Source organism: Bidens hawaiensis, unplaced genomic scaffold (genome assembly GCF_021521415.1).
Source record: "Bidens hawaiensis isolate Kalapana, Puna unplaced genomic scaffold, B.hawaiensis_p1.1 tig00002839_1, whole genome shotgun sequence".
In the NCBI taxonomy this organism is placed as follows: Eukaryota; Viridiplantae; Streptophyta; class Magnoliopsida; order Asterales; family Asteraceae; genus Bidens; species Bidens hawaiensis.
The window spans coordinates 2,774,690-2,792,276 of NW_027491153.1; the positions used below are offsets into that span (position 1 = coordinate 2,774,690).

Genomic DNA, 17,587 nt, shown 5'->3' on the forward strand with positions numbered 1-17,587 from the left:
ACCTACTCTAAGCCCTAGTGTGTGTGAACGTTGTGTTTTATCTTGTCCATTTATTCTAGAGTATCCATAGTTGCTAGATCCATCAAGTCCATTTCAAAAGATATTTTAACCATCAGTGTTAGATAAATGGGTGTATTCTTACCATTTTTGTAAAAATTGCAAGAGACATGTTTTTTAATCTTATAGAATCTTATCATTGGTTTTATTTTTTCTTGCATTTCAAATTCAAAATCATTTTATGTTTTAATATATTTTACTTAGTTAAACTTTGTTTAAGTATTTGATATAGTTATTAATCTTTTTAAGATCACAACATTATCCCGTGTTGTTTTTTACCCATCATTATGAGAGTAAAGTTAGAATATAAAGGGAGACAAAAATGAGAATGTGAGAATGATTTGTGACCGTACAAAAAACCCTTTAAAAATTAATTCAATAAAGATAATAAAAAAATCATAACACAAAAAAAAAATAACAAACGGAAAAAATTTAAAAACTAAAATGTTTCCGCCATCATTCCCGTTAAAAAAATACAAAAAATAAAAATAAAATTGACGAAAGGACAAAATGGCGAGATTAAGGACACAATGACGAAAATGAATATAATACACAATTATAACTAAAAAAAGACACAATAGATCGCAAAATATAACACGATGCCGAACAAAATATAACACAATGTTGATTAATATAACACAATATAAAGAAAAAAAGATACAATCAATTACGAAAATAAACATAAAACACAATGATAAACAAAAAGACATAACGACTTTTTTCACTTACCGTTGTGTTTTTTTTATTAGAACGAGAAAGACGGTGGAAACATTTTTGTGTTTTTTTATTAAATTTTGAGTTATGGTTTTTTAAAAAAAACTGAGAGATTTTTTATGTGGCTAGATTTTCTTCTTATTTTTATTTTTTATTGCTTTTTTAGAATAAATTGATCATCTTTATGAAGTCTTTATTATCTTTATATGAGCATTTGATGTATCATAACCATTTGATAAATATATCTTCATGTGGATGCATAAGCTTCATCTTTAATCTTTTGATATGGGCGTCTATGATAGGAGGGTAGTGTGGTCAACAATTCCAGGCCAATCACCCACATAGGCTCGAAAGTTGTAAAAAAGTTAAGAAATTATATATTTTTATATGTACTAAAAAAATGTATTTTTAATGAAAGAAACTACACTGACCCAATTTTAATAAGATAAATCACAATTACTATTGTATAATTTACATTTTTTAGATATTAGTTATCGATATTTACATTTTATATATATTAGTTATCGAATTTATATTTTACTTAAACCTAAATTTTTACTCGTCTTTTATCCAAATTTTTTTAACAATTCTTGGGGACGACCCTGACGTTTGAGGTATGTTTATGTTGTCGCTTTGACTTAAGATGGTCATTAAGTCTTTAGGGACATCCATGTAACATATAATCATTACTAATGAACAAGTAACATTATAATTTATAAATCATTTTAATCTAAAACATTATCAACACAAAGGATTAATGAAAGTTAAAGCATTGTTCTCCCAGTAATACCTATCGGCCTATTTGTCACAGACCAACTATTTGATGATCGTTTTGCTAAGTTCTTTATTTGAATGTTTGTGTTTGCTGGCTAGGTTTGCTTACACAACGAACACATCACCGGTTGCAAACTATTGCCACTCACCTGGTTGCGTCCAAGAAATGACAATACTAGTAGACCATAATAATAAGTGGGGCATGTTGGTTGGCCTTGAAAGGACTCATGTCTTGGCGAATAACCCCTTCGACATATTACTTTGATGTATACATGAAGAAACACGGATCTACTCTCTTTAATTAGTCTTAGATCCAATGAGTCCACATGGTAGGATACGGTTAACTGTCAATGCGATATGAACTCAATTTTCAAAGTCCAGTGACGTGAACCTGCAAAACAACCACCGTGATCTCGTTACGGGAAGGACAAGAGGGGGGGTCTTCCCGTAACCACCCTCCGGCGTGAGAATAAGTACAATTCTGATGAAGATAAAGTAATTATGTAAATTAAGATAGTACAGTGAGAGTGAGTGAATACCTCATGACGATTGAGAGAGTATTTATAACCGAAGGGTGTGGGAAGGTATTTTAGCCAGCTGTTCCTTTAGAAGATGCTTTTATAACCAACTGGACACGTGTCCTCATAGGATAGGTTCAGCTTATAAGTTGTATGTGCATGTATAACAACCTGGACATGCGTCTTCCTACAATAGGGTCGAGGATACTCATGGCCATGTGCACAGTTATAACGGCCTTGCCAGGTGTCCTTTTCTGGTTGGTTGAGAGATCACGTATTGCTCAAGAAAGCATCTTGGTAGATCTTCTAGAATGTTACTGGTTTAATGACAACTGTCCCGGGGCATTACCCCGTAGTCATTTACGCGGATGATTGTTCTGTCTTGCGGATGACTTTTGAGGGTGCCAGGATGCTTCCGCATGCCTTGTGAGGGTGTTTCTCCCGCCAATAATTATGCGGGTGGTTCGTATGTCCCGCGGGTGTCTTATGAAGGGTTTCAGGTTGACCCGCGGGCATTACTTAAGGGTATTTGGGTCTTTTTGGTACCCTACCTCTATAAGTCCCCCAAGTCCAGTGTTTCTTCCGTGTGAAGTATTTTATGCGGGTGAAATTCTGGACTTAATGTGTATTTGGGGATTTTTTATTCTGCAAGTTGTTGAAAAATATCTTTTGTCGCTGTGGATAATCATGAAAAAGGACAAGTTGACCACTCGCAAGCGCGTGTGCAGGTGATGGGACGTTTATGACGGCTGTCACTGTACCCGACTGTACAACTTTTTCTCTTTTTTGAATTTCCCGCGTGACGTGGCGTCTGAATATTGGGCAATGTTTTCTCTCTCTACTGTCCGCATCCCATCGCATTAATTGCGATTAGTATAAATAGAGGGAGTTAACTTCCTTTTGAAGTTTTATCGTCTTTGAATTTTGAGTATTATCTTTGCTTTCTTTCTTTGAAATTTTCGATTATCCGCCCAGTCTTTCTTGAAACCATTCTATATTTCATCCAACATTACCGTGATGACAAGCGTTCAGTTTGAAATTGATGAGATAGAGGTTCAATGGGACCGATCTGAGTATGAAAAACTTGTTGAGACATATGATATTCCACCGTAGTGGGGGCCGGAGTTCCCCTCTGCCGGTTCTATAGCCAGTTTCCCACCTCCAGGGAAAATGGTTGTTTATTCAGACTTCTTTGTCCATGGAAACTTCCGTTTTCTTGTGACAAGGTTTTTTTATGAGGGTATTGGGTGCCTTTGGGATCCATTTGTCTCAGTTACACCCTCGTGCTGTCATGCGAATCTGTCACTATGAATTTGTGTGTACAGCTTACGATATGGTGCCTCGTCTTGACCAGTTTGTTGTGTTTTACCGAATGGTTAACCGAAACGGGTGGTTTACTTGCCAGGCGATAACTGGCAGGAGGATTGGCCAGAAGTCGAGGGGGGGTTCCGAGGACTGGAGGAACAAGTTCGTCTGGGTTTCTGAGGATGTGATACCGGATAAGATGGTACGTCGTCCGGTTAATGAGGCTCTTATCGAAATTACCCCTGCTGCCCACGAGGGGCAAGAATGGTTCCGCACCTTAGCTTCCAATCCAACTCCTATGCGGGCGCTACCTGAGGAAGCCCTCGTATGGGCAAGCGTGAGTTAAAATCACTTTTCTCTTGTTGAGAATATTTAAAGCTTTAGTTAGCATGCTTGGAGAAGAAGTCATACTTTAGTACGGCACTAATAAATTTATTTAATATTAAGAATGAAATTTAGCATTTCTTGAAACACAATTCGAGACAATGTCAAATCAGTTTTCAACTCGACAATTTACGTGGTGAACAAGCGTCTAATGAACAAAATGAAACTAAAAGCAAAATTTTGATGACTAAATTGAAACAAAATTTAATATAACAATTTAAACGAACACAAATGAAAAAGCATATTCACTATTTTATCTAATTAACATTACATTGCTAAACACATAAATAATAATAGAACTTATATATTTGATTACATATATATATAGTTAGATTACCAGCTTGAAATTGGTTACGTTGTTATATATGTTTTGGCTATTTGGTGTCGTTGTAAGTGTACTTAGGGTGCCGAGGTGGTGTAGTATATTTACTCGAATTTCTTTATTTGTTATTTATAATAAAGTTAATTTTGGTTTTTGATTTGTGGTTTGATGAAAATCTCGGTTTAAGTCCAAAAAATGTCTACTACCATATGTGGTTTGCATTCATTGCTATCTGGTCATTGTCACAAAAAGTTAATGGTAGTTGGTAAGAGTGTTGGTCTTAGGGACTCAAATGAGAAAAATGAAACCGCATAGACTACTTGAGGAAAAAAAAGACGTTTAGAGACTGAAATCAAGTTCGTCAAATTACGCAAGTCTTTTTTTTTTTGGTTGTAAATTAGTGACTCGGGAAAGAAAAATGATGTGATTTCAATGATGAGACTTGGGGAAGCCTATTGATGTCACAAAAGTTGATCATAAAACGTGGTTAATGAAACGTATAAAAGCCGAACACCTGATTTAGTGAAAGCACCCGATTTCTATGATAAAAGTATTTTGATTCCAATTTCTTGATTAGTTATGTAATTTATTCTGTACTATTTTGGATATTTATAATTTATAAAGCACATCGTATATCTACAAGACAATCACATCGTTTAATTTGCTTTGAAACATTTTTTTTAGTATATGATTATTAATAAATATATTCATTAAATATAATTAAGATGTCATGTTTTCAAAACAAAGATAGTGATGAGTAAGACTTACAATAATGAAAAAAAGTTGAAACTTAACAAAGTCATAATCAAACGACCGAACATGTAAAAAACCAATATTATTACAATATACATGAAAAGTATAATTTCACACATGTTTTTTTCATGAAAGTTTATTAGTTATGCTTATTTTTAATAGATTAAATTGTTATATAGGTAAGATAGTTGGTTCTTTTTAACAACTAAAACTTTTTATTATTATTATTATTATTATTATTATTATTATTATTATTATATCACATTTTCTAGGTTTAATGTTTGAATATAGGTCTCAATCAAAGAATCTTTGTTTTTTTATTTATTTTTTATCGTTGTAGTAACAAATCTTGGACGAAAATGCATTAAGAGGGCTTATTATAGTAGTATTATTAATATAAATTAAAAAGTGTATATAAGCACGATAAGAAAACTCTACAATAACTAACTTTTGTTTGAAGAAAATAAATGGCTCAATTATTGCACATAAAAAGTATTTGAGAATAAAAATTATGAAGTCAATGGTCAAGCATGCAAATTCTTTGTATATTCAACGAACAAGGCGATGATGACTTCTTTTGGTTTCTTAGTTTTAGACGATAAGATATATGGCCCCTCCATAGTTCGTACCTTTTAATTGAGAGAGCCAAGTCAACTAAAAAAATAGGACATGGAGTAATTTACCGATGACTTCACTACAAAACTAACTTCATTATGAGTTAATAATATATTATCTAGTTAACTTCTTTTTAAATGCATGTCAAAACTTTTTATTAAAGTTGATAAAAAAATAACATGTTCAGTGGCGAAGTTTAGACGAAAACGCAAGGAGATTGAAATTTTTAAATGAAAATGAGTAAATTTATACCATGTATAAAAAATTCAAATGAAAATCGGTAAATAACACTTATGAGCAAAAGGGATATGTTTGTTTGTTTTTGGAAAAGGGGGGGGGGGGGGGGGGGGGCGTTGGCCTATTTACGTGTAATCCTTTCTAATAGTTCCCTACACAAGTATTCTAGGTTTCTATAATTTTTTATTTTGTATTCATATAAAGATGTATCTTCGTATATGATATGTAGATGTGAGTGGTTTGGGAAAAAAATTGTTTTTTTGGCATGTTTTTCAAATTAGGTCGGGTCCAAAACTAGTTTCAGGCTACGAGATTATGGAATGGTGGGTTGGGTCGGGTCCAAACCGTATTTTTTTGGGTGAGTTATAAACCATGCGGCATGCCCAAAATTTTTACACCTCTACCAAGGGATGAGCAAATTCATTATTGATACTGTACCAGTACCAAAGTTTTGAGTTTCGGTATCGGTACCTGTATTTTCTGATTTTTTTTTATCTTCAATACTGGTACCGAAACCGAAGATTTCGGTGCCAGTACCAAAAAATTGCGATTTTTGGGACCTACCGGTACCGGCCTCATCCCTACCTCTACATAACGTTGATGACATGATTTTCAAGAGTCACTTTAGGCGTTTTGGGCTTCGTGGAGTTATGAGTCATTTTACTTTTTAAGAGTTAGCTTGATTGTTTTGGTCTTCATGGGATCACTTGTTGTGCATCGAACATGATTCCGGATATTCAATTAATCCTCTGGTTCAATAATGTTATAGAATCATTAGTTGTCGAGTCAAAAAAATCTCATATTCCAAATTTCCAACTCTCGAACTTCCGTTGGTTCATACATATATTTTCTTCCTCCTATTGGCCAATTTATATTTCACGGATCTCTTTACAGAACAAACATAAACATACTTCATGGGGGAGGAGTCCAAGTTATGATCATGAGCTTGTTTAAATGTGCCTGGCCGCCTGGGCCTATGTTGAAACTGATTTATGGCCATGGGTGTCCCAAAATCCAATTTTCAAAGAAATCCTGAATTCGGTCACCATCGTATTTGATTGTAGTGTTTCTCCATTTTCAGTATTAATCTTCTTACCCGATTAACTGACATCGATACAAAACTCGTTTAATAAGCGAAAACGATTTTAAGTTTGTTGTTAATAAATGAGCCGTGTTCAAAATTATTCTTTTAAAGTTAACACTATGATATGACTAGTAACTTGTTTATGCTAACATATTCAGACTATTTGGACCCTTTAGATAAGTAGGTTACGTAAATCTTATTCCGGTTACATGAGGTAATTACATTGGTGTTAAGATCTAGTTTTTCACAATTAAGTAGGTTGCGTATGAGTTAAGTGATACCAACTTGATAGTTCAAACTTGACACGAACTTCAATCTCTAAACAACACTTCATTATTTTAAGTTCTAAAATACTTTGTTTGCGATTTTGGAAGGAATTGATTTCATGCGATTTCAATGAAGTTTAAACATAGAATATGGTATAGATTTTCTATGATTATAACGACCTAGAGCATTTACATTTTCGTAATCAATTTTTTGTAATAGCAGATAGCAGCATCTAAACCCTAATGTCAACAGTTGATACAACATTATTTGTTGTCTTTAATGTTGGTTTAATTTATAACTATTGGTAGTTGAACTTTAATTTAGATACCGTTATGCGTTTTGGCACTATATATTGAGGAAGAGACTAACGATTATTATGCATGCAATTGCAACCCAAAACAGGCAGGTTCGGTTTGAATACTTCAAAGTTCTTTTCGTTGAACACTTGAACACCCTTGAAACTCACACGATGAAGTGCGAGGTCAGTGGTTGGCAACTGATCAATGAGGACAATGGTGTTAGGTGTGAGCAAATAGTTACATTAACCGACATAAGTAAACCAAAAAGAAAATAAAAATTATTAAACTAATAAATCGGATCCAAAAGTTACAAATTAAATTATAAGTTTAATCTTGTATATGAAGCATAAATACATACGAAACTTATATATATATTTTGAGAGTGATTATGTTTCTATCGTTAGACCTAGCTAGATTTTCAAACTTATTTAGGAGGTTTTATAAAACTTTAGACCTCATAAAACAAAATAATATACTTTCAGTATTTAAACTTTATTAAATCACTATACCCAAAAGTTCGGAGGAATGAATAATGCATGACGACACCAAACCATTGACTTACTGCCACGTAGGACAAAACACGACATCCCTCTCTATTACCCCACACAACTCATTCCTAATGTGTCATTGGTCCACGTCATCATGAGTGACATTACCGAACAAACCGAACTCGCGTCTATATAAGCACATTACCACCTCGTACCTTTTCATGCACGAATCCTAGTTCAAACTCAAAACCAACCCCTTAATCAACCAGATTAATAATAATAAGATAACCATCGGAATATTATTAATTATGGCTCGCTCCTTCATTGTGCTAGCATTATATTAGTCGGTTAGTTGTTGAAGCTGGTTTCTTTTCATATGCAAACTGCTTGTTCTAGTAGCTATGTTGGTTTCTAATGTTTATTTTGTTGATGACAGGTTGCTTATTCGCGACATCGGTCGCGAAAGAAGAGGATAACAAGTTAGGAACTGTTATCGGGATTGATCTCGGACAACGTATTCGTGTGTTGGTGTTTAAAAAAACGAAAACGTGGAAATCATAGCAAACGATCAAGGAAACCGTATCACCCCATCATGGGTGTCGTTCACAGACTCCGAGAGGTTGATCGGTGAGGCCGCCAAGAATCAGGCGGCTGTGAACGCCGAAAGGACCATCTTTGATGTTAAGAGACTTATTGGGAGAAAGTATGAACTTATAATATTGTTTTGTATGGATATTGATATTATGTTGTTGAGTGTTTTTGTTTGTTTGATAGGTTTGAAGATAAAGAAGTTCAAAGAGATATGAAACTGCTTCCGTATGATATTGTGAATAAAGATGGGAAGCCTTATGTTCAAGTTAAAGTTAAGGATGGGGAGACCAAGGTCTTCAGTCCCGAAGAGATTAGCGCCATGATTCTTACTAAAATGAAGGAGACGGCCGAAGCATTCCTTGGAAAGAAGATTAAGGATGCTGTTGTCACAGTTCCTGGTAAGCATATAATTAGATTTTTGTATTATTAATTAATTAATGAACGATGTTTATTAATGGTTCGATTTTACATTCTATTTGCAGCATACTTCAATGATGCCCAAAGGCAGGCTACCAAGGATGCCGGTATGATTGCTGGTTTGAATGTTGTCAGAGTCATTAACGAACCCACAGCTGCGGCTATCGCATACGGTCTGGATAAGAAAGGTGTTGAGAAGAACATTCTTGTATTTGACCTTGGAGGTGGGACATTTGATGTCAGCATCTTGACACTTGATAATGGTGTGTTTGTGGTTCTTGCCACAAATGGACACCCATCTTGGAGGTAAGTAATTAATTAAATAAATGTTATGTTTACAACTTTCTATGATTAAATAGTTTCTTATATCATGAGTTGACCAATTATCAGGTGAGGACTTTGATCAAAGGATCATGGAATACTTGATCAAGTTGATTAAAAAGAAGTATGGGAAAGATATTAGCAAGGATAACAGAGCTCTAGGAAAGCTAAGACGGGAAGCCGAGCTCGCCAAGCGAGCGTTGAGCAGCCAGCACCAGGTCCGTGTGGAGATCGAGTCACTTTTCGATGGCGTTGACTTTTCCGAGCCATTGACCAGAGCCAGGTTCGAGGAGCTGAACAATGACTTGTTTAGAAAGACGATGGGGCCCGTGAAGAAGGCGATGGCGGATGCGGGTTTGGAGAAACGTGATATCGATGAGATCGTTCTAGTTGGCGGGAGCACGAGGATTCCAAAGGTGCAACAGCTTATTAAGGAATACTTTGATGGTAAGGAACCAAGCAAGGGTGTGAACCCTGATGAGGCAGTGGCTTTTGGTGCTGCTGTTCAAGGTGGCATTTTGAGTGGAGAGGGTAGTGATGATATTAAAGGTAATTAGTCACATGTTTTTCTTATCATATATGCTCTGCAGTAGAGGTCTATAAAGGGTCGTGTTGGTGGTTGGTGTCAAAGTTTATTTTTTTTATGGGTCGGAAACGGGTCAAGTCAGGTTGGTATCAAAGTGTATGTTTTTATGGATTTGAAACAGGTTGGGTCAGGTTGGTGTCAAATTGTATATCTTTTATGGTTTGGAAAATAGGTCGGGTCAAGCTGGTGTCAAGTTGTATATCTTTATGGGTTGGGAGACGGGTCGGCTTGGCATTAAAGTGCATATTTTTTATGGGTTGGAAAACGGGTTGGGTTGGTGTGAAAGTGTATATTTTTAATGGGTCAGAAAACATGTTGGATTGGTTTGATTGAAGATTAATCTTTTGACAAAGCAATGCTAATGCTACTAATATGTTTTTGTTGAGTAGAAGTGGTTGTTTTGGATGTGGCTCCGCTTACCCTGGGCATCGAAACCGTTGGAGGAGTGATGACCAAGTTAATCCCAAGAAACACCGTCGTCCCGACCAAAAAATCTCAAGTATTTAGCACTTACCAGGAACTACAGACTGTTGTCTCCATCAAGGCACCTTTTTTTTTTCTCTTTTCATTTGCCTCTCTTTATTTATTTATTTGTTTGTTTGTTTTTAATTTTTATTTTTGTAACAGGTTTATGAAGGTGAAAGAAGTCTCACAAAAGACTGCAGGCTTCTTGGAACATTTGATCTCTCTGGAATCTCTCCAGCACCAAGGTTTGTTAACTGTCTTTCGCGTTCATATTATCTAAATCACATTTATGCTCTCATAGGCTAAAACTTAGCTTTGCTAATCCAGGGGGACCCCACAAATCGAAGTCACATTCGAAGTAGACGCCAACGGTATCTTAAACGTAAAGGCAGAGGACAAGGCAGCTGGCAAATCTGAAAAGATCACAATCACAAATGAGAAGGATCGGTTGAGCCAAGAAGACATCGCGCGCATGGTTCAGGAAGCCGAAGAGTTCGCAGAGGAAGACAAAAAGGTGAAAGACAAGATTGATGCGCGTACACGCTTGAAACGTATGTCTACAACATGAGAAACCAAGTTAATGATAAAGATGAGTTAGCTGATAAGCTCGAGTCAGATGAAAAAGAGAAAATTGAAACCGCAACAAAGGAGGCACTTGAATGGCTTGATGATAATCAGTCAGCTGAGAAAGAGGAGTATGATGAGAAGCTGAAAGAAGTGGAGGCGGTTTGTAACCCGATCATGACGGGTGTTTATCAGAGGTCGGGTGGGGCACCGGAAGATGAGGGTGATGATCATGATGAGCTTTAGAGAAGAAGATAGAGTGTTTTTATTTTGTTTAGTATGATTTTGGGATATTATGATATATAGAGTAGATAATATTTTTGAAAATTTTAATTAACTACATTTTTATCAGTGATCTGCAGTTGTTCTTTATTAGTTAGTTTCCTGGTCTAACAGACCTTGATAAATAAACCATGCTCTTTGATTATTTAAACTTTGAAGAACACACTTGTAGTTTAAAATTTAAAGCATAGGTAAATGCAGGATTAAAGGCTAATTTGATACTGTTTGTGTCACACCCTCAAAATCCACTAACGGAGTTTTACCGTCAGAGGGTGTGAACTAACAGGATCGGAATCATTAGTTATAATCAAACCATAAAACAAAGTTTTAAAACCATGAAAACGTTTACGAGTAATTAAATGCGGAAGCGTAAAACCATAGAAACCAATGTTGCGTCACGCAGGACGACTTAAGACCCAATGATAACAGTTTAAAATAAGTTTGCATAATTAAAAGTGTTTCAAGCAATGCATGATCCTAAACCGCGCGCCCGTCTCGGCTACCTGAGAATAACATACTAAAAGTGTCAACACAGGGTTGGTGAGTTCACGAGTTCAAATAAAATAAAGCGTTAGCGTTTGCGTTCAGCGTTTTGCGTTCAGCGTCTTGCGTTAAGCGTCTTGCGTTACCAGATAGTGTTATGTCAATTATATATATCTATAGGTAGCTAGCCTATAAAACAAGTATTACTAAGTGTTCGACACAGAAGCTGACTGTTTATCATTTGCCTTGCCACCAGGTCTATCCCGACCATGGTATGTGTTTAGCCAAGATTACACCCACTCGACCTCCAGTCGAGTTTAGCGTTGGGTGGGGTTTGTCAAACCCAGTAGTACTACTCAACAATGACTCGCTATTATCCAATATTAAACGGTTCGATGTGAATGAAGGACTTTAGTTAACGCGTTTGCTACTTAGTCTTTACAAGTGATATATAATCTATATTAACAAAATCTTAAATGCGTTTTTGGAGTATGTTATCTCCCCCAAGAGAAAAGCGTTTGAAAACAGTTTAAAAGGGGTAAGTGAACTCACTGTTTGCGAAGTATTCCCAAAATAAATCACCAAGATGCACGTCACAGAAAAACTCTCTCTAGCGTTCTAAAACAACAAAGAGACTTTTCTAAGTGTCGGAATATTATCGAGTCTCTAGACCCGGCACATAATACCTATGCACACAGCATGTTTCGTGTTTCGTTTGTGAATCGTGTGTGACCTTAACAAGTACATTTGTGATACGATACGTGTGTGAGCAATTATTTACGTGTCATGTATTAATAATGTACATCACTAGCAATTACTCCCCGTAAGGGCAATTTGATCACACATAACAATTAACTAGCAATTATTCCCCACGAGGGCAATTTGGTCAAAACACGATAATAAATTAGAAATCACGTTGTTTCATGCAACTTTCACAAAATTCAGCAACTAGTTTCATCGAGACAGAAATTCTACTTGAAAGATTGTACTATTCCACCGATCATAGCATCTCAATTAATTTACCAAAAATCATCACTAAAGCATATATGTCTTAGGTTTCCAAAACATATTTTATGATATTTTTATTCCACATAGGTTTCTCACAATAATCAAATCATTACAGCAAACTCATAACAGTCAAATTCATGCGCAACAGAATGTTATTTGAAATTCCCGTTAAACGAAAAATCCAATAAATGCAAGACCACTTGGGTTAAGTTCCTAACTCAATAAGTCAACTTCCAGAAGTGGAACCAACCCAATTGGTCTCGTAGTTCATGAGATATAACATTTACAAAACTACCCAACAGCAGGTCTAACAACTCAGCTTTGCACAACGTTTTTGTAAAATCATAAAGGTTAACTTTTACACGTCCAAAAATTGCAAATTTACATTCTTTAGAAACTAGACTCAACCTAGTTTACTGTAGTGTCAATTATCTAAATCAATTTTCACTTTTACACCCCGTTACAGTCAATCAAACATCAACAACACAATCTGTCCAGAAACTGTTTGCATCCAAACTCAACAATTTAACTATCTATGGACCACAAATCATTCATATAACATTCTAGATACCATAACTACTATCCATGCATATCAATTACACCATACATACATAGTTAGGGTTTTATTTGATCTCAAACTCAAAGACACAACAATTAACATGCAATAATATCAAAACTAGTTATCAAATCATCATCAATACATCATCAAATCAACAACAATCATATGAACACCATACATACAAAAATCGGCCCCTAGGGTTTTCAATTAACCCATTAAAAATCGAAATTAAGTATAAAGGATGCAAGGGATAGTCGTTTATACCTTCCTAGCACCTTAATCTCCAATCAAAAGCTTGAATAATTGATTGTATGTGTGTATATGAGGCCGATCGCAAGGGGGGGGGGGTCTAGAGTTGCCGTCGGGTTTGGGAGAAGTGGGAGAGGGAGCTAGGGTTTGATAATATTATATAATAATAACATGTTACACTTTAGTCCCTAAACTTCCAAATGTTACATCTCTAGCTTAATTAACTTAGTTTTGCACATTGAGTTAACATTATATAACATGTTATCACATAACACATAATCCTAACAAATAATTATCACATAATTATTTTGACGTTTCTCGTTTATTCACCAATCGTTTGCGTCAACTCGTTTGCGTTTCGGTGCAATTCCCGAAAGACTACACATGTAGTAAGTGTCAAGCGTCATTTAAACCCTAGTTTAAATGTAATGAGGTGTATGTTATAGATTCAGTGATCTAAAGTTTGAATTGACGGAGTTGAGTTAACGGAGTTAACGGAGTTAACCTGAAATTGACGATTGTCACATCATTCCCATGTTAAAGAATTTTCGTCCCGAAAATTTGAGTCAAGTCGTGATGAGTGTCTGAAAAAGTAAGAAAAATTTTCAGTTTGTCATAGTTTGTTTGTCAAATGACCATGAAATAAAATTGACTATAATTTCTCTTTGAAAATATGTGTAGGGTTGGTTAGTGTATTGGTCATTAGGAAGGTAAAAATATTAATGGGTGTGCAGTGGAGAAGCCCCAAAGGGCTACACAATCTAATGCACAACTAAAACGCGAGCAGTAAACAATGTGACAAGATAGTCGTAAAAGATTTGATGCAATCAAGTGGACCAAAAAAGTTTACAATAGTAAAGAACATTTTTTTTATGTACCTCAATGTTAATGTTTACTTTTTTTCCCCTGTTGATAGTGGATCGTGTATTTCATTGGAATGTTGGTTTATCTTTTTGGTTAACCTTTTCTTCATTATAATACTTTTATAGTCTTATTTTTTCTAACAAAAAGTGTAAAACATGACCTTTTCTTTAAATTTAAAAGCTAAAAGTTATTTTTTTTTTAATTTAAATAATAAATTTACTGTCTTTTAATGGCTATTTGTTTGGGTCTGAATGAGATCATTAAGAGGTTAGGTCTCATTCGGTTATATTTCATATCATTTGGTTGAGTTAAACACCACCTCTTAATGGTTTAATTTATCTCTTATTCATTTAGATTGAAATTAACATTGAATGAAAGTAGGACCAAAACAATCCTCGGCCTATAACGTTCCTTCTCCTTCAACTCACAACCTAAAGCGTCACTCTCTCTCCTTCTCCAATCCCAAATCGCAACCCATTTGCTACGACACTACCAAGGTAATCAACCAATCGTTTGAAGCGACCAACTCTTCAAACACATTTGCTACCAAGGTATTTTTTTTTACCTCCGATAGCAACTTGTGAATTTTATTTTTGTAGTTGATAACCGTTTGATTTGTTCTTTTCTTCTTGACATAGATTTAATTTTTTTTTAATTAAGAATTCCACCTAATAAATAAATAAAAAACTGAGTGAATTATCAAAACTTGATTAAGGGGGTGTTTGGGATTTCTTATTTTCATCAACTTATAACTTATAAACTTTTTGAAAAGTTAATAAGGTGTATAAGGTGTTTGGCAAGCCATAAGGCCTTATGGATTTTAACTTATGGTGAATGCAAAATAAAGGGGTTTTAAAAAGTTAGGAATATGTAAGTTATTAAAGCTTGATTTACCTATTACACCCCTCTCACCTTTAAACCCCGTTACACTCCTTTTAAAAAGAGTGTCCTTTTCGGTCATTTTGGTTTTCCCAATTAATCCAAACATTCTTTTAAAAACTTCATTTCAAAATTTCATAAATTTATAAGAGTCTTTTTTTCACTTACAAATTAAAAACACTTGTTCTTACTTGTTCCAAAATCACCAATCTGAATCTGAGGTTACCATGAACAACAGCCAAGAGGTGTCGTCTTCAAAATCAAACCCAACCACCGGTGGACTGATGATCTCAAAAACAGAAACCCTTCAATCGTATCTTTCTACATCGGCCAACAACAACACTCACCTCTCTCCAGACCTCCGTCAAATCGCTTCAACCTTATCTCACCAACAACACTCTTCCGTACCCTACACATCTCTTCGCTCCATTTGGGTCGCATCCGATCCCTCCACCCGACCCCATCTCTCTGCTCTTTTATCCGGCTCGCAGTTTGTTCTCAACAGCCCCAAACCCCGCCAGAAGGTATAACAATTAATTGTTTTCTTAGAAATCAGTGTTGCCGATTAATCCCCATTTGCTCAAAATTCATAAAATTTGGAATATATATGTATGTATATTTGGAAATTCCAGTTAATCGCTACCCCACCGCCCGACTAGCGATTTCTACAGCTCTGGATTCAAGCATTGAAATCCCACTTAGCATCACACAAACTAATGTTAACTGTTGTTGCTGATTTTAATTTAATTTACACAGCAGTTGATTTAGCTAAACAGAAGCATCATATAAGCTGCTACACAAAACTTTGAATATGTTTGTTTATAAGACCATAGTTTTGATTCAGGCTCCAGTAATCGGACCGATTTGATTTCGATTTTCTGGTCATAATGATTATTGAGATAATGTAAATGCACATAACTATCTTGATTCTTGCTTACTATAGTCTCTTTGTAAGTGCATGTCCAAGCACCCGAAAAGCTTGATTATTTGATTATGAAAAACAGTTTTTGATGGTTTGTGTTCTTGTTGATCTGTATGTGTTCCTAGAGTGAGGAGTTGAAAGCAAGGCTCAGGAAATTCGAGGAAGCTGCCGAGAGGAAAGCATATAATGAGTTGGTTAAGGATATTACACCAAGAAGGGATGAAAGCGAGCCATTTTCTTCATACAAGGATCAAATAGGATTTGGTGAGTTCTGTTTTCTTTTTTTTTTTTACAATTTTTAAAAGAGAAGACACCCGCATTTGTAGAAAGTAATGATTTTGCGCTTTGATCCTTGGTAGTTTGGAGGAGTTTATTTTTAATGCTATGATCCTACCAAAGATTTATAGCTTTTGAAAATTATGAAATTTGAATGCAGAAGCGACAATTTCAACTCATTTAGGATTTATGAGGAATATGTCGAATTGGATATAATTTTGTCATTGGGATATAATTTTGATCCAAATGGACAAAATAATATTGGGTAGCTATCTGGTTAGGCACAACATACATAAAACCTCCTAAATCATTTTATTTAAAAGATTAGGTTATTTTGTAACATATCTCCTGTAATAAAAATGATCATGGCAGTATTTTAATGTTAATGGAATAAACACACAACTTGAATAGAATTATTAGAATTATCATTATGGATATTGTAAAGGGAGACTTTGTGAGGAATAAGATTGAGATAATGCTAAATAAGCTTTTCACATATTCCGTGCATCTAACACTGATGCTGAACTTTATCAGGTTTACATGTGGCGCTAACGATGTTTACAGGCTATTTGGTTGGATATTATACATTCAGGGCATTGTTTGGACATAATGTAGTAATGGTACTACTTGCTTAACCATCACAACTTTCTTGTATATTCAGGCACCGATGCACAAAAATACATAATGTCATTATGAGAAATAAATTAACAAAAATCATCTTGATTGATTTTCAGCATGCTGCTGGAGGCATCCTTGGATTGGTTGTCGGCATGCTTGTAGAAACACTTCTTTTTATAATACGAGCTTCCAACCAAGATCGTAAGCCAACTTTCACAACTTCTAAGATAAAGAAGAATCAATAGATAAGGTAAATGTTTCTTTTTTACAATTTTTGGTTTGACATTTTCTTGCGCTATGCACGTTCAGCCCATAGCTACTAGGATGAGCGGGTATTTCCTTTGTTATGATTGGATCTACCAAAAATAATATATATTTAGATAAAAAAAACCCGGCTAAAGTGTAAGTAGATAACTGATAATCTACCACAAAACAATATTGCTCACGCAAATGATCTCAATTGCAGGAAACGTGAAGAACATGTGTTTACGTGGTATGGGAATTTACTTGAATATGCGGTTGTTGCTAGGATTTCATTGGAAGTTTCGATGAAGTAAAAGCATGAAGAAGCCCTTTCCTTCTTAAGAAATCGATGTAAAAGATGATGCGCTAAAGAATAAGATCAATTTTTGTTTTTTTACATATACATTTTTTGTGGTTTTAATATAATATTATGGTTCAAATCT

General features: G+C 35.1%; 2 protein-coding genes and 2 pseudogenes across 2 annotated transcripts; all 4 read left to right on the forward strand.

Annotated features, from left to right (window-relative positions):
• Nucleotides 1-3,396: 3,396 nt before the first annotated feature.
• Nucleotides 3,397-9,219, forward strand: LOC143621325 (endoplasmic reticulum chaperone BiP-like). Its single transcript, XM_077092782.1, has 6 exons — nt 3,397-3,705; nt 7,355-7,436; nt 8,254-8,345; nt 8,572-8,806; nt 8,891-9,131; nt 9,216-9,219. The coding sequence occupies exons 1-6, from the start codon at nt 3,397-3,399 to the stop codon at nt 9,217-9,219; spliced, it is 963 nt and encodes a 320-aa protein (XP_076948897.1).
• Nucleotides 9,220-9,238: 19 nt separating this feature from the next.
• LOC143621363 (luminal-binding protein 5 pseudogene) lies at nt 9,239-9,721 on the forward strand (annotated as a pseudogene).
• A 68-nt stretch (nt 9,722-9,789) lies between these two features.
• Nucleotides 9,790-11,114, forward strand: LOC143621326 (luminal-binding protein 3-like; annotated as a pseudogene).
• A 4,181-nt stretch (nt 11,115-15,295) lies between these two features.
• Nucleotides 15,296-17,146, forward strand: LOC143621364 (uncharacterized). Its single transcript, XM_077092806.1, has 4 exons — nt 15,296-15,609; nt 16,133-16,271; nt 16,818-16,903; nt 17,018-17,146. The coding sequence occupies exons 1-4, from the start codon at nt 15,313-15,315 to the stop codon at nt 17,144-17,146; spliced, it is 651 nt and encodes a 216-aa protein (XP_076948921.1). The 5' UTR covers nt 15,296-15,312.
• Nucleotides 17,147-17,587: the final 441 nt, after the last annotated feature.